Raw genomic sequence first — 26,204 nt, 5'->3', positions numbered from 1 at the left:
TAAGAGTCGTCACTTGCAGAGTGTAGCAATCACATTAATAATTAATAATTGATTATTGTTCTTTAAAAGCTCAGAATTAGATTGACCAGCTATAAAATATTTGGTGAGCAAGTTATGATTTTTCTCCCAGTGCTGTACTAGATTGTGGATGAGAGGGAAAAAAGCTGAAAAGGGGCTGCATGTCCAAAACCCATTGGGTAATCACCATAACAATTTGTTAAGACAGTAAAACAACTTCTGTTTTTTTCAGTTTGTCCAATTTCTGCCTATTACGTATCATTTCATCATTCTCCTACATTAATTTATTCCTATATTTATGGAGTAATCTTATGGATATTTATTTATAGGATTAATTGATTATGGTGTTTCCAATAATGGATGATTAAGATTATGAGTAAAAAGCTAGAATATGTAGATCATAAATGAAAATTATAATATTTAACTACAATTGACCATCAGGCCAACTTTAGAATTGTCTTCTATTTTAGATTGCCTACAATGTAGCTTGTTTTTCAGATTCAAATTGTGTTTAATAATAATAACGGTTCCTTGAAAAAAGGCACATTTATAAAGTGTGGATTAAATGTAGCTTATTTTAACTAAATGTAGTTAAAATTAACCACAATTTGAAGTTTGGTAGTACTAGCAGTCAACTATAGTTTAATATTGTATAGCCCTAATCAGTCATATATATCGTGATGAAAATTGAATTTCTTTATTGAGGCTTGGAGTTTTATGCGAGATCTATTCATACACATGACAATCTTATGTGGTGATGAAGCTTTAAAATCATCTTGAATTGCTATTGTTGAATTGTTACCAGTGTGTATGCTTCAAACGACATTAGAATGTGGTTTATCACATCTTTACTCCACCGTCATTTTGATAAGCTACATCTGACGTGTGTCAAACTCTGTGGACGATTCATATCATTCAGAACCACATAAAAGGCTTTGCCACTCTGTTTAAAATTGTTTTATACATCCAACTTTGACTTAATAACTGCACAGAGCTCATTCTTTTGTTCCTACCCCTCCCACTCATTGTATGCCTTAAACATTTTGATTTTTCTATGACTTGTTTTCCCATTGTACATGATTAATTTTCTATTTCTATTCACATTGTTGCCAATGAAATCTACACTTCTGAAGTTTTTTTTAAATTCTATTTCATAATAGAGGTTTTATGAGTTCTGTATTTTTCTTCCCCATTGCTCTTTAATTGTTCCTCTTTGCATGTTGCATGCAATATATATATATAGATAAAGTGTTACAGCAGCAGTTCAAAAGCTACTGCTTCCGTCTCTCATAGAAGAGCAGGACTATGTGTGATTTCTTGTGTAAGCTAATGCAACAAACCAACAGGCAGTAGAATCTACAATCTCTCCTTCTGATCTGTTTGGTTTTCTGTTTCCACAGTTTAAGGGGCTGTTGGCAACATTCCCACACACCTGAACAATATGAATAAAATAAAAATGTGTATTTTATTTTAGCAGACAAGAAATACACTTTTATTTTTTATGGAACAAGTTAAGGCAAGAAGGGAAAAATGAATGTAGGCAACAAACTTTTGTGAATACTTACATAAAATACTTAAAATGATTTTTACAGCCCATTCACTTGCAGTCACAACATCAGATGTTAGTGTATTTTTAAAATATGTGTGGTGCATCAATTTACTAGCCCTCAGTACTTAAGGGAACATGTTTACAAACAGGTGTATGGGAGCAAAACAGCCTGGCCTCCTTCAAGAACTGTGCTATTTATTTTAATTTATTTTAATTTATTTTCTCATCTGTGGTATTAGTAATAATAGACTTTTCTCCATCTGTCTCTATGTGATCATGTATTCGTCTTTGGCTCTGATTGTCGCTGATGTTGTCATGTGATCTTCCATCTTGCCTCCAGACTCTGATTAGCATGTCTGCAATCACTCAGCGACAACTTCTCACGCCTGACAAAAAGGTGTCTTTATTTTACCTTTTTCTCCCTCAAGTTGCCATTGGATAATTTTTATTAGTCTATTTTGATGTATTGGCTTTTGGAAAGAAAGGGAATTTTGGTGGAAGATATCAGTAAATGATGATCTAAAAAAAAAGGATAAATAAAAGAAATTCACATGGCTTGATGGTAGGCTACTCTCTCCTCCAAAGAAGTTGAAATTGAGAAAAGTTTAGAGTACAATCTACAGAACTGAAATGTTTGGGTTTTTTTTTTGTATGTTCAATATGTTAAATCAAGATAAAGATATTTGTTTTGTGAACATTGCAAATGTGTTATGAGAAGTGCCTCTTCAGAAACCAGAAGTGTTAATAAAACCAAATCTAGGAATCTGGGCTTTCATAGTAATTGTAAAGGGAAGAATGGATTAACTCTGCTCCTTTTTATATGACATAAAGGACAAAATTGGAATCTCAGAACAAATTAGCAGAGTTGAGAATTCAGAACAAGAAATAACTACCCAATAATGTAAATTTGTATTAATACTACTAATGCGTATTAATCTATTTAATGCATTTGTATATCAACCTCCATAAAAACATTCCCTAAGGTAATTTCCAATGTTTAAAATAAAAATAGTAACAAAATATGCATTAATAATACATAAATTTGAATCAAAGTCATTAGAGTTCATGCCATTAAATCAAACAATATTTATTTATTTATTTATTTGTCAAGTTTCTTCACTGTCCATCTCACCTAGGTTTTGGAGGGAAACACTTTTTAAATAAGTTCCTAAAAAGAAAAATCTAGATGTGCTTTTTTTTCAGACTGTATTTCCCAACAGATAAAAAGATCTTATTGCCTTCTATCTTATATTTGATGGTGTGTGCATTCTAAATGGATGTAAACTGATCACATTGGTTTGTTGTTGTAGAAAAAATAGGAGAGAGAAGGAGTATTAAATATGTTTGTTGCATACTAAAGATGCAATAAAAGTAAAATAAAAATAAAATCTGCAAGGGCTAGTTCAGAGGTTTGTCAGGACTCAACACTGACTCAAAGGCAACCTTCTGCCCCCCACCCAGGTCCTTTTTAAAATAAAACTGTAGAATATAATTTTTGCATTTTAGGACATATCAAAATACTATTGATAGTTTATTTTACATTTTGTGTATCTTTTTGCTTATGTAGCGAAGTTAATAAGATAACATAAGTCCCAATATTTTTCTTACAATTACTCTTGATTAATTTTCCAAAGCTATTGAGCCTGGAGTATTTTATAGTTTCTTAAATAAATAAATGAATCCCATTTCAATGATTTTCTGTTTTTCTCTAAAACAGCTTTAATAGGTAAAATAGTAAATTAAAAATGCAATTTCTAATTAGATTTAATTGATTCTGTGAATGTTTTGTGTGCAATTTTTTTTTACTATAAGAACATTTACAATAGTTTGTGTATTTCCCTCTTTTTATTTTCTGTTTATTCAAATGTAAGAAAAGTAATCAACTAAGCAGAGGAAGGATTGATTAAGTTTATTCTTATTTGCATTTAAAAAACACCCTGAAAGAGGTCTCTTGATCTCAGGCCCCAGGGTATATTGAAACATCACACTCAGCTTGTGTTTGGCCATGAGACAGAGCTGTATTATAGCAATGCCATTTTTGTTTATTATGTTTGTAACATATTGCTCTTCAGGCTTTGGCCAGCATGAGTTTGAATACCCAGCCTATTCTTAACCTAGAAAAGTTTCATGAAAGTCAAGAAATCCCACTGCTTCTGGGGAGACCTCAGAATGACCTGCAATCCACACCGTCCACAGAATTCAACCCACTGATCTATGGTAATGATGTAGATTCAGTGGATGTGGCCACTAGGTGAGATGAAGCATTGTGTTTTTGCTGAATGTAAATAAAAAACTTCCTATTAAACGGAAAGAACTGGTGCTCTGCTTAGCAACATATGATAAGCAAAGTTATATTATCTTCTGATAATCTAATATTCTAATATTAGATAAGCAATATTTAGATAAACTTATTGTAACAGCTGATCTTCTCTTGATGGTCTACAGTACTAACTAGTAAGTTAAATACATTACTTATACAATATATAGTTCATGCAGAAGCTATTATATGATTTCTGTGAAATATGCCTACTTTCTTAATGTTTCTGATAGCTGTTACAAAATTGGTAACTTCCTTCAGATGCCTTGATTTAATATTAGAATAGTAAAAATTTACATAATATATTTTGGGCTCTTCAAAGAAAGTTACAAAAAATGTTACGCACATTTTAGGACAGCAAATATTTGTTTATGTTAACCAAAATTCATGGGTAGCCTAGTAGCATTTTTTCAGACTAGCAAGTCTTACTGAATAACATAAGCTTTTGTGGAGTGCAGCTCAATTCATAATTTTGTTTTAGAAAAAGTGGGCAATATGATGAACACAGTATATTGAGGGTTGAGAAGTGCTTCTGATATCCTTTGGGTTTGAGTCAATGTAGCGATTGTTAACACAAACAAGTTTATTCATTTGCTTTTTTGTTATTGGGGATGCAACATCAGTTATTTTTTTGGTGATTCATAAATGCTCTGCCCCTTTTCAATTTTCATGCTAGTTGCTAAATGACCTGTCTTTCCTTTTTAAAGGGTTGCTATGGTGAGATTCTTCAATTCACCAAATGTTTTGCATGGATTCCAGATGCATACCCGCACACTTCGTCTCTTTCCCCGCCCCGTGGTTGCATTTCAGGCCAATTCCTTTTTAGCTTCACGACCGAAACAGACACACTTTGCAGAAAAACTGTCCAAGACACAGGCAGTGGAATACTTTGGGGAGTGGTCTCTCAATCCCACTAACTATGCTTTCCAAAGAATCCACAATAGTAAGTGTGTTCATGAATTGTCAGCCCTCTTGATTTTAAATGTGGGATGTTCAAATGCAAAATATTGCTGAGAAATTAACTGACCACTATGTTTTAAGATTTTCTTTTAAGAACAAATAAGATTTGTTCAGTATAAGAATTTGTTTTCCCAATAAAAATAATAAATTATCTATTTTAGTTCTGAAATCCTGTTATTTTCCATATTTTGTCTGGGTTTTTAGAATGTTTATGTAGCTTCTCTAACTGTATTTTTGCAATTGGCAAAAGGCAAATTATTTGTTTCTTGCTGCTTTTATAGATATGTTTGACCCAGCTCTGATTGGTGATAAGCCAAAGTGGTATGCTCATCAGCTGCAGCCAATCCATTATCGTGTCTATGACAGCAATTCTCAGCTAGCTGAAGCAATGAATGTCCCAGCTGATAGAGACACAGATTCAGAGCCTACTGATGATAGGTTAGTAAGGAACTGAATGCAATGGCATACAACCAATCTTCAATGAACTTTGTCATTCTTTATAAGATTTTTTTTTTAAAAAATTATATGCCTACAGCATCTGTTTCCAGGGCACATTGCAGATAATTAAAAACAAATATCATTAAAAATATAGATGAAACAACAAAAAAGTATCAAATCCAGAATTCTTGAAAAACTTTTTAAAGCTTGGGAGGCTTAAAAGGTTTGCCTGGCTCCAAAAACATAATATAAGTAATCCTTGTCTTTACAACAGTTTGCTTAGTGACCATTTGAAGTTATAATGGCACTGAAAAAAATGTCTTATGATCATTTCCCTCATTTATGATAGTTGCAGCATTCCCATGGTCACATGATTTATATTTGGATGCTTGACAACTGATTCACATTTATTGTGGTTGCAATGTCCTAGGGTCATGGAATAACCTTTTGCGATCTTGTGACTAGCAAAGTCAATGGGGAAAACAGATCCACTTAACAACCATTGTACTAATTTAACAACTGTAGTGATTCACAACAAATGTGGCAGGAAAAGTTGTAAAATGGAGCAAAACTCACTTAACACATTTCTCACTTAGAAACAAAATTTTTGGGCTCAATTATAATAGTAAATTAAGCATGACCTGTATCCTTCTCCTAGGGCCTATTATTGCATTCTTCTGGCTTCCATTTTCCCCATAATTTTGCTTTTGTTTTGCAAAAGGAATAAAAGTTTACATCCAAACATGACTCATCTATAGTGTAAAGCCATAAACTCTTGACCTGACAGTAAAGTCAGTCAGGCACTCATTGGGGGTTGATTGCAAGAAATTCCCACTTTTTGAATCAGACAATCATAAAGAAGAGATGGAGGTACTGACCAGATTTATGCCCTGCAACAAGTATGATTTCTGTAGCTTTATGTAAATTGACTGTCAAAACATCAGGAATTTCTCAAGGTTTCAACCAAGTATGAGGGAGCAAAAAAGCCAGTGCCAAAAGATACTACTAATCTGAATCAATTATATTATATTTTTAATGCTTAAAAGAATGATACAAGCTCTGATAAAAAAAAATTGAAAACAACTATGGATTATTTTAAGTTTGCTTCTGTAATAGTGGAGGATGAAAGCTGCAGGCAGAAGACCCAGAGAGAAGGCTGGTGGCAACTGAAGTTGACTGATTCTTTGGAAAGTGAATATCTTCACCAAGAGAGTTAACTATTCAGACAGAAGAGTTTTGTTTCTATGAGGAACTCTATTATCAGCACAAGAAGAAGAATCTTCCTAAGTTGATAGAAAATTTTGGATAGGGCACACTGCTTCAATAATATTAATGCCATTTTGGACTTCTTTTAAAGGGTTTAGATAATGGTACAACTGTTAATACTTTTAAGTTCTCAGCTGCTGCTCTCTGAAGAATATTGCCTTGTAAAAGGGAAAATTGTCTTCTTTTTCTTTGCATTGAAAATGTAAATGTATTGAAAAACTAGCTTTTTATTTTTTGTTTCTGGAGGCATATAACATGAGGTTATGTTGCCTTTGGAAAACAGATCTGTAAGAGGCAGCAAACTCCAAGACCATCTATTTCCTTATCTGGTTAAGTACCCTGAGAATTGCCCATTTGAAAAAAAATATACTTTTACATCAATAGTTTTGGCAATTAAGTTCTCTAAAATGTAGTAGTTGCAGATATGGAAGTAGTTTGCTATTTTGGGGATTCCATCCTTATTTGACACTGTTTGATAAGTTAAGGATGCTTTCTATGAGACACAGGAGAAAATGTTAATCTGCTCTAGAAAGCAGAACAGATCCTCCTGTTGCAGTTACAATTCAAAAACAAAACTTGGTTATTAAGCCCTATAGGGAGAGATACTTGGCTAAAGAAATAATGCTCTCTAGAGAGCATTATTACCTTTATAACTAGGGTTAGAAAAATCCATGGTAAAAAGTTCTGCTAAGTCTCTTACGTTATTTATTTATTTCTACTTTTTCCCCCTTTGCAATAGTGGGAGTGATAGTGTGGACTATGATGACTCCAGCTCTTCTTATTCATCCCTTGGTGACTTTGTTAGTGAAATGATGAAATGTGATATCAATGGTGATACTCCAAGTAAGTACTCTTGATTTGAAATGTGTCTGTTCTGGATATAGTTAAAGGGCTTAGGCCAGGGGTATCAAACTTGTGTTGTCATGGCGGCACCACGTGACTTATCGTGACTTTTCCCCACTTCACTAAACTGGATGTGGCCAGCACATGATGCATCCAGCCTGCAGGTTGGGAGTTTGACACCCCTGGCTTAGCCTAATTTCATTACTTTGAAAGAGACCTTTCACCTCAGCAACCAGATGGAATCTTGTCAGGAGTATGGAAGGCATTTTGTTTCTTTGTTGTGTTTATTTTGCTTGGAGAAGAATGGAACATAATGGAATAATATAATAATGGACAGTAAGAATTGGAAAGGATCTTGAAGATTTAGGGTAATCTCCTGCCCACTGCAGAAATCCATTTCTATAGCATCACTGACGGATAGCCACCCATCATTTAAACACTTCCAGTAAAAAAGAGTCTTACGTATCCCAGAGAGGGTTTTTTCATTGCTAAATAGCTTTTATTGTTTCAAAATGTTTTCTAATGTCTGTTCTGCCGGTGTGTCCCAACCGCCCGTAATTACAGGGTAATTAGTCCAGAAAGACACACACCACATGATAGAAGGAAAACCAAAAGTCTTTATCAACAGAAAAACAGAAACAGCTCCCTTTTTAAATGTCAAAGGGATTTTCTGATACACACAAGGCACAGGTTAAATGCAATCCAATTTCTCACCCAATAACTGGGAAATTGAGTCCAATGATAAAGTCCAGAAAGTCCACACACAAACTTGAACAGGGAAACAGCAAAAACCACGATCTTGACAAAACTATGGATCAGATAAACTGCCACGAGGCTAAACCAGCACACTGCTCTTTTTTCTGTATTACTAATTACAGCAGCCCCATCCAACCACAGGTGACCTCACTTATCTCCTGTAATAATCCTTCAGTTGTTCTCTCCTATGCATCACTCTACACATGCGTGGATCTGTCATAAGTTCTTGTTCAGAATCCAGGGATGATAAGGATGATTGATCTCCTCTTGGGTTGTCTGCCAAACTCCCCCCTTCCCTGCTACTCACACTTCCTTTGTCAGAGGAGCCTTCGTCAGGAGATCCTATCGGAAGCAAAACAGATCTGTGGCCTGTGGATGTTTTCCCCACATCCACCTCCACATTCCTTGGGGCAGGAGCTGGGCCAGAGCCAACCACAACAATGTCTAACCAGAATCTGTATTTTTATAATTTAAACCATTGTTCTTTACTTCTCTTCTTAAGAAACTTTGAAAATTCTGCTAAATTTCTCCTTTGCAATCATCAGGTACTTGAAGAGAATTATCATGTTCCCCCACAGTCTTTTCTTCTCCAGACTTCAAACTTACAACATTTTCCTTCTAGAACCATACTCCAGTTTGTTAATGTATTTCCTAAAATGTGTCTGGAATGGATATAATATTCCAGATATGGTCTCATTTCTACAGAATGCAAACGAATAATGTCTACATGCAAACATGTAATGTCCAAATCAACAAAGCACATTGTAGCCATTGTCATTTATGCTTTAAAACATAGTATTATTTGACATGCTGTGTGAATCCAGCCAGTTATAGTTTATTTAGCAAACCTTGATTAAACAAATTTATGTCCTATTGATTAAGAATGTCATTGTGTAAGGCCCACAGATATGGAAATAAAAATTACGCTGGAAGATAATACTGTATTACATGCTGCAGTATATCAGTAGCATATTTTTTCCCCTTAAAAATCTGCTTTTGTCCATAAAATGTATAAATCTTCTAGCACAGAGATCATTACATGGGATAATAAAATTACTTACAAATGTCTTAGGGGTGGGGGTATGATTTTCCTGCGTATGACAGAGATATTGACCAGAAACAGGTCATTGAGGCACACTTTCTTCCGTTCGGAAATCCAAATGAAAGCATTCAAATAAAGACATCACCAGCAGAGTCTACCCTTTGTTTGAATCAGTCCTTTTTCCTTTGAATAACTAGCTCTATTTTGAACTGCTCTTATTGTTTACTTGTTGGGCATTTTTTGTCTACTGTGGAATCTGTTTTCCTATAATTTTAGCAATTTTAACCACTTTAGTGAGTGGTTTTCTTGAATTGCTTATCACTCGGCCACTGTAGATTTGTGTTGAGCTGAAACAGTATATAGAAATATACATATTCTAATGTCTCTTGCAGATGTAGACCCACTAACTCATGCAGCTTTGGGTGATGCAAGTGAAGTGGAGTTTGATGATTTCCAGGAATACTCAGCAGATATGGACGAACAGGCACCACAGTGAGAATTCCCAAGATAATAACCAACCTCGGTCAAGTTCGAGCACTACAGCCAGCAGTAGTCCTAGCACTGTTATCCATGGGGTGAATCATGTATGTAATAGACTAGATGGTAAAAAAAAACCCCATAAGGCTTTTTAAAAAGCAAATAGTTATAATTATAAAAATTGAAGTAGTAGTTAAAGGGTGTCTAGTACATTTCTGCTGAAATGGGATACTGGGATTTCAGTACAGGTAGTCCTCAATATATGACCATGATTGAGCAAAAAATGTATATGCTAAGTGAGAAATTTGTTAAATGAGTTTTGCTCCATTTTATGACTTTTCTTGCCACAGTTGTTAAGTGAATTTATAACATGATTGTTAAGTGAATGTGGCTTCCACATTGACTTTGCTTGTCAGAGAATCGCAAAAGGTGGTCACATGACCCCGGGACACTGCAACCGTTATAAGTATTAACCAGTTACCAACCATCCGAATGTAAATCACATGATTATGGGTATGCTGTGGTGGTCAAAAGTATGAAAAATTGTCAAAATGATTACTGTTTTCCAGTGCCATTGTAACTTTGACTCATTGCTAAGTGAACTGTTGTAAATCAAGGACCACCTGTTTTTATCACAACTCTTGGAAAACTGTTCATTGTTTATAGTTTCAAGAAATCATCTAATCATCAATCTGTGATTAGAGTTAAGGGACTAAGGCATAGATAGTGCCTGGAGCTTTAGAGCAAAAGCCCTTATTAACTGTCATGTTTTTAGATATGCAAACAAATATTTTAAAAATGAAAAGGGGTTTGTAAGCCACAGGAACTGCATAAAAATAAAGAGAAAGGAGGGAATTATCTGGATTTATTTTTTAAATCCTACCAACAAGAGATTGTATAACTGTGAGTTGAGTGAACCGGTTTGGTGTAGAGGTTTTGGCATCAGCCTAGAAACTGGGAGACCATAAGCTCTGGTCTGGTCTTAGGCATGAAGCCTGTTAGGTGACCTTGGGCCAGACATTCTCTCTCAGGCCTAGGAAAGAAGGCAAACTACCATATTTTTCAGAATATAAGACACACCTTCATTTTTGGGGAGAAAAATAGGGGGGAAAAGTCTGCCTACCAAGTATTTATTTATTTGACTTCTATGCTGCCCAATCCCAAAGGACTCAGGGTGGCTTACAAAATGATATAAATATAAATACAAAAAGATACAGAACAATAAGAAGAAGTCGAATATAATATCTAAAACTAAAACCCCGTAATAAAAACCCATTTGTTATAAAACCAGTCATAATCACATGCATACACCGAATGTATGTTTGGCCATGAAAATGTACAATTCCTGGCCCCCAGGCCTGCCGGCAGAGTCAGGACTTCGTGGCCTTATGGAAGACCAGTAAGGTGGGAGAAGTACGGACATCAGGAGTAGTTGGTTCCATAGAGCTAGTGTGGCTAGTCCTTAGTCTGGTCAGCTTCAGCACATTAGTTTGCTGGGTGCACATGCTTGCTTTTTAACCCCTGGTTGGGGATTAAAAACAGTTTCTAAAACACTTCACTTCTCTCTCTCTCTTCAGAGAGAAGCAATGAGAAAAGCAGGCTAAGGGAAGATTGCTTAGCTACAGAAGATCCCTTCACTGTCATTAGGGCTGAAAAAAAAGCTCCATTTGGAGTATAAAACATATCCAAAATTTCAGCCTCTTTTTTTTGGGGGGGGGGGGGGGGGAGGATCTGTCTTATACTCAAAAAGTACAATAAATCTGAAAAGTTTGCCAAGAAAACTACAGGGACTGGGCCAGGTGAAAGCACAGTAACTTAGATCAGATGGCCAGTGTAAAATTTTGATTAACATCTTAATAAACATTTACTAAATGTTTGCGGAGAGGGGCGGCATATAAATCCAATAAATCTAAATCTATAAATCTAAAAGGCAAAATATTTAAAAAAGTGAAATTAAGAGGAACTTATTGTTAGGCATAAAGAAAAGCTTCCATGGTAACTTCTGTTTGGCGGAATGTACTCTTCTTTGCTTGAGGATTGAACTACACAGTCTTAACATGCAATAGATAAATGATAAAAAAAATCAAGCTACATGTTTAACTGAAAGCTACAAATTATTTTCACCATTTTAAACATTGTAATAATATTAGGTGGTTTTACTTAAAACACTTTACTTAAAATTCAGGATAGTACTGAGCTAGAATAGTGATTAAAATTAGTAGAAATATTTGTGAAAGTGTTAGAAATACTAAAAACATTGTAATATAGTACCAGCAAAGTTCATTCTTATATACTCTAGTTAGAAAACTCAATAATTGCAAAATGAACTGGGAATATGTGCTATGGCACAGCTACTCAGAATAGCTCAAACATGGCTTGTTCATTTGTCTCCAGCCTTCTGTCTGTGGCTTCAGCCTTCAACTTTCATCCTCTATTATTAAAGAATCAAACTTAATATATTCCAGTTATTTTTAAGGTGTTTTTTTTTTACTGTAAGCAGGAAATATTAGGTGTTCTAAGCCCACAACCAGCAGCTGGATTCAGCAAGCTGTTTGGAGAGGCATAGAAGAACTTGTTAATGGAAACTCACAGAGTCATTGCATAGTTAAAATTACATCTAGTATATTGCTGGTATTTCATGCTAATTCCTTCTGTAATATTTCAAACATTGTCCTAAATTTTTAGTCATGACTTCTATAATGTATATGGTTAAACTTTTTCTCTAAATATATCCAACAAAAACAATATTTCAATGAAGCAACTACTTATATTACTGCTAGGTATAGGAACCAAGTTGCAGAGAAATTATCCTAACAGTGTTTAGCAGAGACAGTGATAGAAATCAATAGAATGTTTTATGTTAAATTTTAGTTTATCAGTAGTAAAATTATTTTTAGTTTTTAAAACTCTGATAAAATGCTTGATCATCAACGACCAGTATTTTAGAAATCTTTAACTGTAAACAAATTCATGTCTTCTTCTCTGTACAGGAATCAGCTGATTCAGCAGAGGTAGAAGAGAAGATGGTAGCTGGATTTTCAAATCACCTATCCAGCTTGCCTTTACAGGCAAATTTTCCCAAGATAGCTGTGGATCATCGTGAAAGCGAGTGTCCTTCATTCAGCTTGAGCTCCACAGAAGGAATGGTGAAGAAACAAGAGTATGACAATCCGTATTTTGAACCACAGTATGGATTCCCAACAGAAGAGGAGGAAGATGAGCAGGAAGAAAGCTACACTCCAAAGTTCAATCAGAATCTCAATGGCAGTCGGTGAGAATTTCTATATCCAGCATTGGTTTTTGAAATTAATTTGGTACATTCTGTGTAGTATTTATCCATTGTCTAAGGAATTTTCTGCAATTCAGCTACATTTTTAATACTGGATTAAAGCATTTTCTTCACCTTTAATATACAGTATATTAAACTCCTATGTCTTTATAGGAAGTAATATTTATGTCCCACATTAAGAGGTTAAAAACATTATGTAGGCTTCTTAGAGTGCAGGGACGGGATAAAAATAGCAGTAGAAAAATATATATATATATGATTGTCCATAGAATTTATATTAATGTCATATACGTCTCCATATTTACAGTATATGAAAAATATAATAGAGGAAAATCTATGGATTACTTTAGTCTGGTACTTAGAATCTGTAGAACCAGATGTTCCATTTTCAAAAGATTTGCACAATAGGGAAGGATGGCATTATTTCTTTCTCTTAAATGAAATTAAAGCCTCTTTTCGCTACTGGTTAGCTGCAAAAGGTTGGTGAGGGATTTGGGTTTGTGGAATACTGAGAGAGCTGCAGAGGGTTTTAAACAATCTATGCAGTATGGGTTACCCATATATACTACAATAGATTTTGCCTTATTTCTCATAAAATTCTGTAACTCTTTTCAGTTATTCATTTGTTTAATTGAATTAATAATTATTGAATTTAATACCCCTTCCAACCATGGTCCGTAGAATAAATGTTGCTTTATGTGATAATTTTCTGACCCCACCATAGTTAAACACAAAGAAGTTTGTGTTAATGACATGTTTCCCAATTTCTACTACATCCATAGATATCAAATGCTGCAAATAATGTATTTCCTTCTTCCTGTTCTTTTCCAGGCCTCCAAAACCTTTGCGTCCCAATAGTTTAAAGCTAGGAAATGACTCTGATGCAGAATCCGATTCTCATGGCAGTTCCCCAAATTCTACAGTCTCCAACAATAGCACTGAAGGTTTTGGGGGTATTATGTCTTTTGCCAGTAGGTATTCTTATTTTCTTGCATACTGATTGAAATAGTAGGTGGGAAGACGTGGAGAAGAGATTCAAAGGGGGGGGGGGGAAATCTGTGGAAGCATGTTGTTAATCCTACGTACCATGAAAGTCATGGATTATTGCTGAATGTGTGGCAGTCCCTTAATTATGGCTTTTATAAAACCAGGAGCGATACATAAAAGAATAGAAGGTGATATTATTTTTGGAAAAGAGTAGTGACAGACTTTATCCAAAGGTTAGCTCGGGTAGGAGATCTTGGAAAAACTGGCGTCTGTAGACTGGGTCGGGCAACTCAAAATGCTTTCTGAAGGGCAGGTGGGAAAATGTTAAATTCCACTCAGGCATTCTGGATTGTAGAAAAGGAAGGCTCTGTGATGGCAAACCTATGGCATTTGTGTCAGAGGTGGCACTCAGAGACTTCTCTATGGGCACGCGGACCATTGCCAGCTGCTGTTCTGGTTTCTGGCGAATGCATGCACGCTGGCCAGCTGATCTTCATAGATCCCCGGAAACCTGAAGACCAGCTGGCTTGTGTGCATGTGGGAAACCAGAAGACCAAGTGGCCTGCATGCGCACTGGCCAGTTGTTCTTTAAGCATGCTGGAGCCCCAGAAATCTGAAGACCAACTGTCCGGTGCGCATGCAGCTGGTCTTCGAGTTTCTTTGGGCTCCGAAGCATGCAAAGACTAGCTGGCTGGCACTGGCCAGCTGTTCTTCAAATTTCTGGGGCTCCAGTGTATGCACATGCGTTCCGGTTTGGGAACTCAGAGCTGAAAAGTTTCACCATCACTGGCCTATCTTGTCCAGCCTTATTTTCTCCCAGTGACCAGGCAGAATCTGAGTGGAAACTATGTTCCTCAACAGCTTATATTGATAACTATATTGCCATGGCCACTGCCTCTGAAAATATATACAGTGATACCTCGTCTTACGAACTTAATTGTTTCCTTGAGGAGGTTCGTAAGGTGAAAAGTTCGTAAGACGAAACAATGTTTCCCATAGGAAACAATGTAAAACCGATTAATGCGTGCAAGCAAAAAAAAAATATATTGCAAAAACGGCACTCCGCTGGGTGCCGCCGCCCGGTTGTCACCTTTTGAAACAGCCGGGTGCTTCTCGCCGTTCTCCCGAACGCTGAACCCAGAAGTTCGGTAAAGGTTCGGGTTTGGGTTCGGGAGAACGCTGAGAAGCGCCGCCGCCCAGCTGTCACCTTTTGAAACAGCCAGGGGGTTTCTCGGTGTTCTCCCGAACGCTGAACCCGGAAATTCGGCAAAAGTTTGGGTTCGGCATTTGGTTTTGGGAGAACGCCGAGAAGCGCCGCCGGCCGGCTGTCCCCTTTGCAGAAGAACTGGAGCTGTCAGCCGGTCGGGAGGCTCTAACGGAGGTGGGGAATCCCAATAGGGAATTCCAGGGGTGGAGCTTTGACGTCACAAAGACATCCTTCCTGGAGTCCACGTTTCGGCCAGCCAGGAAGGACGTCTCCATGACGTCAAAGCTCCGTCCCTGGAATTCCCTATTGGGATTCCCCACCTCTGTTTGAGCCTTCCGACCGGCCGACAGCTCCACAGCTCTTCTGCGAAGGTGACAGCCGGGCGGCGGCACTTCTCGGCATTCTTCCGAACCCGAACGCTGAACCCGAACTTTTGCCGAACTTTCGGGTTTGGCATTCGAGAGAATGCCGAGAAGCCCCCCGGCTGTTTCAACAGGTGACAGCCGGGCGGGGGTGCTTCTCGGCGGCCTGCCGAACCCGAATGTTTGCCGAACTTCCGGGTTCGGCGTTCGCAGCAGCGGGTTCATAAGGCGAAAAAAGTTCATAAGAAGAGGCAAAAAAATTCCGAACCCTGGGTTCGTATCTCGAAAAGTTCGTTTGACGAGGGGTTCGTATCATGAGGTACTACTGTAATTATCCTGTCTATCGCTATTATTTAGGCAACTTAACGTTTACATTTTACTTCTGAATTCACAGTTTTGAGAAGAATCAACAAGCATTATTGTATGATCTGCTATTGAGAATTTTCTATGATACCATAATTATTTTTCAGTTTCACCAAAAAATAATTGAATTTTAAACTCTATGAGATTTTGATACATAATATCATAGGGCTTTTTGGTCAACCTTTAACTATTGGTGAAATTGGTGGGAACTAATGGAATGTGCAATCAGAGCACATCCTGTGATATAAAATGGAAATTACATTTTGTGAACTCTGAATTGTATTTGGACCCTTCTTTGGAATGCTTTTTTTGGCTGGGATTAGGTTGACATACATAAGGGTGCTATTTTGGATAGGAGTATATTAATTAAACAATGCTGCTTTGTGTTTGAAGCCTCGGTACTTATATCAAGATTAAGAATAATTCCTCCTGCTCTGCTATACCTGCTTTAAATATTAACAGTTTTCTTTTAAAGTAATTTTTAAATGTGCTTTGTGGTTGTTCATAACTTTATGTTTTAGAGTAGAAAATGGGTACAGCTCCTGTATAAAATGAATTTGGTGGTCAATTAAAAAAAAGAAATGATGTTCCCAGACATGTTTAACAGAATTTTTGTCTGATATTAATTATATACGTGGAATATTGTCATAGGTCTTTTAACAGCTTTGAAACTGAAATTTTCCAGTTAAGATGGCCATCAAGCAACCACAGATATTCCTTTGCTAGTAAACAATTATTTTCCTTTCCTAATAAGAGTCATTTTGGACATGGTTCAGCCTGTTTTAGAAGGCATTTGAGAGAGTTCTTGGGCTTGGCGTTGCTACTCAATATCTAGTCAGCAATATTAACCAGTGGTGTTTTTGCCCTGGGTAGCTGTGCCAAGAAGACTTGCAGACTTGAGTAAAGAACACATCTCATTTATATTAAAATTTGATTTACCTTTTGTAAATTATACAGGAAAAATTGGGGGGAAACATATGAGTGTGTTGAATCATTTTAATTAGCTATGGTTGTTTTCTAATATAATTTAAAGAAGCTGTTGTTGTTTCAAAAGTTTTTGGATTAATTGACTTTCTTTTTTTAAAAAAAACCCCTAATGATTCAAGAAAGCAGGGTGGGGTTCTACTTACCTTCCCTACCGGTTTGTATCGTGTCAGAAGTGCACGTGATATATATATATATATTTAAATTAAGTGTTTCTTTTTATCCTGCTTATTTAGTTCTTAATTTTCATCTTAATTATAATTGACATATATTTTCTTAAAGAAGAGTATAACTTTTTTTGTTAAATTAAAATAGATGATCAATCATGATTAATTACTATACATCAGATGACTGAAAAATGTGATGCAAACACAAATAGAATTTTTAAAAATGCATATATCATATGTTTCAGAGTATAAGATTCACTGGAGTATAAGATGTACCTTTGTTTGGGGGGTGAAAAACAAGGGGGTGGGGAGAATTCTGCCTCTGCCTACTAGCATCCTTAGACTGGGCAGCTTCAGCACATTAATTTGCTGGTTGTGAGCGCATGTACTTGCTGGAGCTGCTAAGCATCTTCAACAGCACAGCTGACCATTAGAGGGAGATCGCTTTGCTTACACACACCTTTTTGGGGTAGTAATCAGCTTCAGAAGCACAGCTGATCGAGGGAGCTCTAGTGAGTAAAGTCTGGAAGCAGTAATACAAGGCAGCAGCTGTTCTGGGTTGCCATTTTGGGCTTTGTGCCTCACATTTTCAGCTTCTATATATTTTGTTTGAGAGCTGTTCAAGGCTACAGGAATCGCCAAAGCACATAGCCACCGATTGCCTCCCAAAAATGTGACACGAGAGGCCAAAAATGGAGTATATGGAGGCCTAAAATGCAATGCGCAGAGACCGAAAACTTGATGCACGGAGGTGGTGATCGGCAGCGATGTGCTTTGGCGATCCCTGCATCCTTGAACAGCTCTCAAACAGAGTGTTTGGAGCCTGAAAATGCAAGGCACAGAGCCCCAAAATGTAAGCCATTGTCTTTGGCAATCTCTATAGTCAGAAAGGGGATGCATGGAGGCTGAAGGATGGGGGCTGGCGGATGGGTGGGCTACATTTGGAGTATTAGATGCATTTAAATTTTCAGCCTCTTTGGGGGTCGTGATGGAGGTGCATCTTATACTCCGAAAAATATGGTATTTAAAATTATTTTATAAGCTATTAAGATAGAGATGCATAGGAGATAAAATAAGTATTCTATCTTTCCTCTTCCCATTGTTATGTCCAAAATGTGTCTCAAATTCTTCTGATTAAATAATAATTAATAATAATAATAATAATAATAATAATAATAATAATGAATATTCAGTAATGAATAATAATGAAATAATGAAGGGACAGAATCTGCCATTGATGGCCTAAGTAAAATATAAATAGGACTTAAATGCTAAATTTGTGCCTATACTTAACAAATAGGTGATGAAATAGAAATAGAAAGTCTGTTCCTGGTATATTCTTCTTTGTTCTTCTAGTTTTAGTTTTGATTTTGAGAGTAATGTTCCATTGGTGGCCTGTTGATTATAATTTATATTTTTAAAAAGATGCATATTAAATATGAAGATGACAGCCAGTTTGCTATAGTGGTTAAAGCATCAGGCTAGAAACCAGGAGACAATGAGCTCTAGTCCTGCCTTAGCTACAAAAGCAACTGGATAACCTTTGGCCAGTCACCTTTTCCCCAGTCTAAGGGGAAACACTTCTGAAAAACTTTGCAAGAAAACTTTTAAGCACTTGGCCATAGACCGTCCTCAAGAATCAGACATGATTGAATGAAAAAGGAAAAAAAAAAGTGAAAATTCATATTAAGTTACTTCCTAAACTGAGGACAGAAATAAGCTCACATATAAATAGTTGAATAAATAGCCAAATGAAATAAGGGAATGATTAGATCACTTTATTTTCTTTTTATTATAGGCAGCCTTTACAAGAACCACAGCACAAGCTTTAGTCTTTCCAATTTAGCGCTTCCATCCAAAGCTGTGAGAGACAAAACTACTCCATTCCCTAGTCTGAAAGGTAATTGTTTTCGTTGCCAGTTAATGCTTTCATAATTGATTGCCAAGTGGTCATAAAATATATCCTCTTCCCCAATGAAACAGGACAATGAAAAAATTAGGAATCCTGAGTGGATGTTTTTCAGATCTCTATTGATGGCATGTATGGAGCGTACATTGGAATGGCAGTGACCATTGAAATATCGGTAGTGTGGTTTTGCTCATATGTCATCTTACCTTGGTAACATTTTATTATATCAATCATGCGGAACACTAATATGAGAAAGAGGTTTCAACAGCCTTCATATTAACTAACTTTTAATGACCTCTACATATAAATGTTTGCTAAATGAGAAATTAACTTGAGATTGAATATATACTGCTAAAAAAAAAATAAAGGGAACACTTAAACAACACAGTATAACTCCAAGTAAATCAAACTGTGAAAAGCAACACTAATTGACAATCAATTTCACATTATGTTGTGCACATTCAACTCTGTACAGAACAAAGTATTCAATGAGAATATTTCATTCACTCAGATCTAGGATGTGTTATTTGAGTGTTGCCTTTATTTTTTTGAGCAGTACAGTATATTAATAATCTTTTTTCATGGGAGCAGTTGTAGTTAATTAAGTTGGATGCAGAACTGTCCACAACTCATTTTGATGCAAAAAGGATACATGGCAATGCAGGTAATCCTCGACTTATGACCCCAGTTGGGACCGGAATTTCTGTTATATGTTGTTGCTGTCATAATGCAAGTAAAATCCAATTTTATGACCATTTTTATGATGATTGCTAAGCAAACACCCCAGTCATAAGTGGGATCCCATTCTTCCAAATTGGGTGCATTTTGCAATAAAGGTCACAAATCATGATCACATGACCGCAGGACACTGCAGTTGGTCATAAATGCGAACCAGTTGCCAAGTGCCTGAATAGTGATCATGTGAACATTAGGATGATGCGATGATTGTAAGTACAAGTACTGGACTTTTTTCAGCACTCATAACTTTGAAAAGTTGCTAAACAAGGTTAAAAGTCAATAACTAACTGTATTGTGTGATGAATCGCATTCTCATGTACTTGAATCCCAATTTGTGGCTAAAATTCTTAGGACACAATATTTGTGTCATGGTCTTATATTTCCTGTGGATAGTCATGGCTGAACCATTCACCAATTTGAAAAGTGAAGAATAAATACAGGTTGTAGAAGTTATGACTATTTTATATATACTACAGTCAATGTTAGTCAAATTTACTAATGAATCTAAGCCTTACCATTTTTTTTGTACTTTTTATTTGCTCAACTAGAACGAGGCTTTGTTTGCCTTTTCAGGTTTTGTATATGATTAGAAAATTATATTTTTTTCTTTCTAATAAGTTGATTTTATTTATTTCTTCCCCTTCTCCATTTTCATCGGTAAAGATTACTTTAATCTGGAAGTGGGAAGGGATATGGATAAAGGTTGGTATAACGTCATGCTAACATTTGACCTTTTAATGATAAAGGCCAAAAGTTGGTTTTGTGTTGCTGCCTTAAAGTTTGCTTTGGATAGCATAACTTTCTTTCCTGGGTGTGTGTTTTTCTGTAAAATATACATCCCCAAATGATTGGGAGCCACCCAGAGTTTAATATAAGAGGGATGGCTATATAAATATTTTAAATAAATAAAATAGTAACCGAAAAGGAATGTGAGTACTCTAAAGTTCCTGCATGATATCTCTGAATATTTCTATCTGCTTACATTCTAATGGGCATTTTTTTTATCGCTCACAATTATCTGTTTGGTAAATCTAACACACATTGGAAGAAAACAGTGATGGGTGTTTCCATTTCTTTTCATGTTTTTGTCTCATTTTCTGCAATTTATCATTTTTTGACAACTCCTGTTCAATGTGATCTCTTGTTCTATGTTATACCGATGTAATAGGTTTTTAACCTTTGTAGTAGACAGTTTCTTTGCCTGTACTTCTGCCTTTTTAATAAATAATATATAAATAGGGGTGCCACTTTTTTGAGTGAATATTAGAATAATATGGGGCTTTTATAAGCTAGTCAGATATATTTTTGTCATTAAATGCCAATTTCACAGAAATATAAGTTCATGAGACTAACTAACCCTCAATATAAATTATATGACTGAGATTGACTCTGATCTCCAAAACACAAATCTACTTTGTTCAAAGTCAGTCTCAAACTCTCACCTTTCTTTCTCTGGATCATCCACTCAAGATGCATACTGTATTTGTTTATTTAGCAAATTTAGAAACTGCTCTCTCCCTCACACAGGCATTATGCAACTTATCTTATGGACAGACTCACACTCACATATGTAGGGACTTCTGCAAGGGATGTCATAAGTCAAGATGATGTGGTTACAACCACCATCTTGACTTTTATGACCACCCCAGCACATAGTCCGATGCTTTCTTGCCTTCTCCTACTTCCCTCATTGTCTGTAGCAATGTTTTTCTGCTTCCTCTTAAGAATATTACTCTTCTAGTTCGACTGCCGCAACTTCCCCTCTTCTTACAAAACAATGAGTTCCACCTTTTCCTCTTCATTTTAGGCATGGTTGATGTGTGAACCAGAGGCATTTTAGGGAATAAAATTGCAAGTGGCTGAAAACCAGCTTTTTACTTTAAATTGCTCCCTTCATAACTAATTTTTAAAAAAGCTTAAGAGGATATTTCACAGCGGAAGATAAAGGGTGAATTCCTACAGATAGCAGTTTATGAGTAAATGAGTAATGCAGTTAACAGTTTATGACTGCTTATTCCTCAGTTTATAAGTAGATGAGTAGATATGAAAGCTGCCTTTCTTGTGTTAAAATAGCAATGGATTGTATAGTAGCAAAGTGTAGATAGATAGATAGATAGATAGATAGATAGATAGATAGATAGATAGATAGAATAAAAAAACCATATTTAATCAAAAGGAAGAAAGTCCCGAATTTAAAAGAAAACAAAGGTTGGACAGAAGAATACAGTATTATGTGCTTCCGCTCCATTACTGAATTCTTAACAAGTATAATTCTCCCTTAAAATATTTGTAGAAACAAAATATACTTCCTTTTCAGGTAATAAATAAATAAATATAAATAAATAAATAAAATAAAGTATTTGAAAACTTTGCAGTAGAACTTTGTTCACTAGATATAGTATCTCATTAGATTTAATTTCTCAATATTTTATTATCCTTTCCAGCAATTTATTTTAGACTTGGTTTTAATGTACCTTTCTTCATTTTCTTAAAGGAAAGTGATTCATTTTTGTAACAGATATATATATATACAGTATATATATTTGTATACTTCTCTCTCTCTCTCTCTCTCTCTCTCTTTCTCTTTCTCTCTTTCTCTCTCTCAGACACACACACACACACACACACACACACACACACACACACTTTGTTTCCCTGAAAATAAGACAAGTTCTTATTTTCTTTTAACCCCCGCAATATGGGCTTGACCTTATTATTGGGGAGGTGGGTTTTTTTGCTATTTTAGGGGGTGCAGTAGGTGGTGAGCGTAGGACTGGATGTCCCATCGCTGCTGCCTCCCTTCCTTGTTCTTCACTCTGGCCAAGCAGCTGGCCTGCCACCATCACCTTGTGGAGTAGGACTCTGCAAGGCTTATTGTGCCATTGCATGCATGAGCTGCAGGACTGCTGCGAGCTTTATCATACTGGCACAGCTAGCGTCCTGCTACTTAAGCTGCTGTTCATGTATGCAATGGCACAATGAGCCTCACAAAGACTCGTTTCTAGCAGGTGGGATGTGTTGGGCCACAAAACATGTATCTTACATGACACTTGTAGCTCTATCCCGTTCCTCACCATTGTGTCCAGGAAAGCACATTATAAAAGAAAACTTTTTGAGAGTTTGAGAAGTTTGATTGAACTCGTGAGAAGTTTTCTTTTACAATGTGCTTCCGTGGACACAATGGTGAGGAACGTGATGCAGATGGAAAGGTAAGACACGCATCTTGCAGCCCACCCCGCCCCACCTGCTACCTCCAAATTGCATTCCTAAAGGGGGTGGATGGCTAAGCAAGGGGCAGGAGCCCTGCCAGGCCTGGCGAGGGGGGGGGAGAAGGTATGGCAATGGGAGCCATGTCTCGCAAGACATCAGTCACGGCTAGAAGCCGCTGGAAGCAGAGAAGAGGCCAGTCGGGCCAGCTACCTGCTGCTGTGTCTTCTGGCATCTGGGGCAGAGAGGCAGCAAATGGCAAAGGGAGCTGCAGCCCTGCATGGAGCTGGAACCATAGAGTGGGGCGTGTACTTCCAGAGCGGCCGCTGACGGAAGACTCGGCAGCAGGTGGCTGGCCCAACCAGCCTCTTACCGGTCAGTTGGTGAGTAGCATTCTGCCTGGCCAGAGGGGTGTGTGTGTGTCTGCTGGGTGGGCACTATGTGCCAAAGGTGTGGTGGGGGTTTTCAGGCAAAGGGGATGGATGGGGGGGTCGGCGAGTGCCAAAAACCCTGGGGGGAAAGAGAACAGAGAGGCAGCTCTTTTTCAGCTCAGCTGACCTGTGAGTTGGGTTTAAGGGTCCCAGATGCCAGTAGCTGACCGGGGAAGGGAAAGGCTGCCTCCCTTGCTGCCTATGCCCACCCCTTCATTAGGGCTTATTTTCAATGGTGGGTGTATATTTACGCTCATCCCAAAAATCAGGCTTGGCCTTATTTTTAGGACCTGTACTATTGTGGGGGAAATACTATCTATCTATCTATCTATCTATCTATCTATCTATCTATCTATCTATCTATCTATCTATCTATCTATCTATCTATCTATCTATCTATCTGCCTAATCCTGAATTGCTGCCTAATTCTGAAGGACTCATACTTACACATACATACACAAACACACACACACACACTACACAATTACCTAAAATCAGTTTAAAGGTAAATCCAAACTGCAAATCTGAGGGGCTTATATGCTTTTTAACTTTTAAGAAGGCCTCCAAGGGGCCTTAGAAATTTGGCAGTAAGAGTTGGGGGATTAGGAAATCTACAGCTCCATCAATGAAATACAGTATAACACTGTATACTGTTAAGGGAGTTTTATGTGAAAGTGTTGCTGTTGAACTATTTTATTCTAATTATTGATAATCTGAGAACTTGGTTCAGTGGCAGCACCAGTGAAAATGCATGAATAAAAGATAGGGAATATAATGTTATAGTCTTCTTGCCCTCCCAAGATTACTGATACTTTTATTTAGTTGGTTTGACCTCCCACTCCCTGATAATTCCTACAGCACTTAATCAACAGTGAGGGATGCTACTAGTTTAATATAGAAATGGTGGTGATTTTACTAGTATACTACTAATTGTTTATTTTGTGTCCCAGTATTTGGGCTAAATACTATAATGGAGATTATTACTGAAGCTGGGCCAGTAACCAATGAAGGTGGGTCCTTTGCATCATGAGTTGTGCATGACATACCGATTCCCAGTAAGCATTCCGTGCCTGTCTTTGGGCAACTTTACCACTGGTAACCAAGATTGTATGATGATCTCTACTAATCACATTCCCATATCACATTATGCTTTTCCATATGTTGTCGAATCCGAAGATGGTTCTTGTGGCAGAAATGCATGCAGAGCAGCTGAGCTTCTTCTGCTTTTCACCTTCTGCTCTTACTACCATCTTCTCTTTTGTCTCATTCCCATTACTGTTTTCTGCCGATGTATGATGCAGTAATACAAAATATGCTGCTGCTTTTTCAAGTTTCTTTTTTTGTACGTCCTTTTAAACAGAATGTTAGCTAATTCCTGTGTGTCTCATTACTAGCGTTTATGGACTTAAAACATCTTTCTCAGTAAATGTTTTCTCATTCTGCCTCTTTATTCATGCAGGAAACAGGCGAGCACTTGTAGATCAGAAGTCTTCTGTTATAAAGCACAGCCCAACAGTGAAAAGGGAATCTCCTTCGCCACAAGGACGAACTAGTAATTCCAGGTAAAAAATATAAAGCATAGCTTGGCAAGTAGCTTCTTTAACATTACCTAATTTCTGAAACTTCTGCAAGTACTGCCTGCCTTTTCTGTGGAAGACTGTCTCCTAGAAGAAAGAGAAAACAACAAGGAATGGGGTCTTCTGTTTTTAACTTTCTGTCAACAGCCACTTTTTTAATGTACATTTGCTATTCTTATAGACTGAGAAGTTTACCTTGTCTCCTAGAAGCCACACAAGATAGCTACACAGACAGACAAATCATATGTCCCTAGCCAGCATTTCAAATCTTCCTAGGGTGTATCCTTTATCCCTGTAATTCAGTCCATCCACCTTGCTGCTAGTCATCATCTTTTCTCTTTCTTTCTACCTTTCTTAGACTTAAAAGAGCCAGGTCTTCTCATAATAGCTCCAAATATCATAATCGTCAGCCTGGTCATTTGCACTTTTGAGCAACAACTCATAGTTGATTTATTTTGTGATCTGTTTGTTTTCTTGTCCATGCATGGTATTCTCAAGAGCCTTCTCCAGCTCAAAGTTCAAAATATTTTTGCTTCTTCAAACTACAAAGCTGTAGTTTTGTTTCTTAGGTAATCCTCCTGGGGGTGTAGTATATCCTCTTGGCACACATTGCCTCTATTCATAGCTTATTCTTTCCAGGAACACTATGTGATGAAGTAGTATAGTAGTATAGGTCACAATTCAAAGTGTTGGTTATGACCTATAAAGCCCTTCATGGCACCGGACCAGATTATCTCAGGGACCGCCTTCTGCTGCATGAATCCCAGCGACCAGTTAGGTCCCACAGAGTGGGCCTTCTCCAGGTCCCGTCAACTAAACAATGTCATTTGGCAGGGCCCAGGGAAAGAGCCTTCTCTGTGGCGGCCCCGGCCCTCTGGAACCAACTCCCCCCAGAGATTAGAATTGCCCCCACCCTCCTCGCCTTTCATAAGCTCCTTAAAACCCACCTCTGCTGTCAGGCATGGGGGAACTGAGATACTCTTTCCCCCTAGGCCTTTACAATTTATGCATGGTATGTTTGTTTGTATGTATGATTAATTTTTCAATAAGGGTTTTTTAGTTGTTTTAGTATTGGATTTACATGCTGTTTTTTATTATTGTTGTTAGCCGCCCCGAGTCTACGGAGAGGGGCGGCATACAAATCCAATAAATAAATAAATAAATAAATATGAAGGAGTGATAATGGCAGAAATATCTCTTACAGCTCACAGTTTTACAGTTAAAATATTTAAAATATACAACACCATAAAATACACCATTCCCCTACAAGACTGAGAACAGTCTTAAAAATAAAAGCACTTAGATATCTTCCTAATC

At 37.0% G+C, this 26,204-nt stretch overlaps 1 protein-coding gene across 1 annotated transcript in view; it reads left to right on the top strand.

Moving 5' to 3' along the window:
• The window catches only part of MADD (MAP kinase activating death domain), a 91,789-nt gene that overhangs the window by 20,676 nt on the left and 44,909 nt on the right, over positions 1-26,204 (top strand). Inside the window, 11 exon segments of the mRNA XM_070760165.1 lie at positions 3,640-3,818; positions 4,592-4,827; positions 5,126-5,282; positions 7,288-7,391; positions 9,582-9,678; positions 9,680-9,773; positions 12,657-12,937; positions 13,787-13,926; positions 18,824-18,925; positions 24,261-24,320; positions 24,770-24,872. Coding sequence (XP_070616266.1) covers positions 3,640-3,818; positions 4,592-4,827; positions 5,126-5,282; positions 7,288-7,391; positions 9,582-9,678; positions 9,680-9,773; positions 12,657-12,937; positions 13,787-13,926; positions 18,824-18,925; positions 24,261-24,320; positions 24,770-24,872 — 1,553 coding nt within the window.

Source organism: Erythrolamprus reginae, chromosome 1 (assembly GCF_031021105.1).
Source record: "Erythrolamprus reginae isolate rEryReg1 chromosome 1, rEryReg1.hap1, whole genome shotgun sequence".
NCBI classification, from domain to species: Eukaryota; Metazoa; Chordata; class Lepidosauria; order Squamata; family Dipsadidae; genus Erythrolamprus; species Erythrolamprus reginae.
This window is presented reverse-complemented; position numbering and strand designations above follow the sequence as displayed.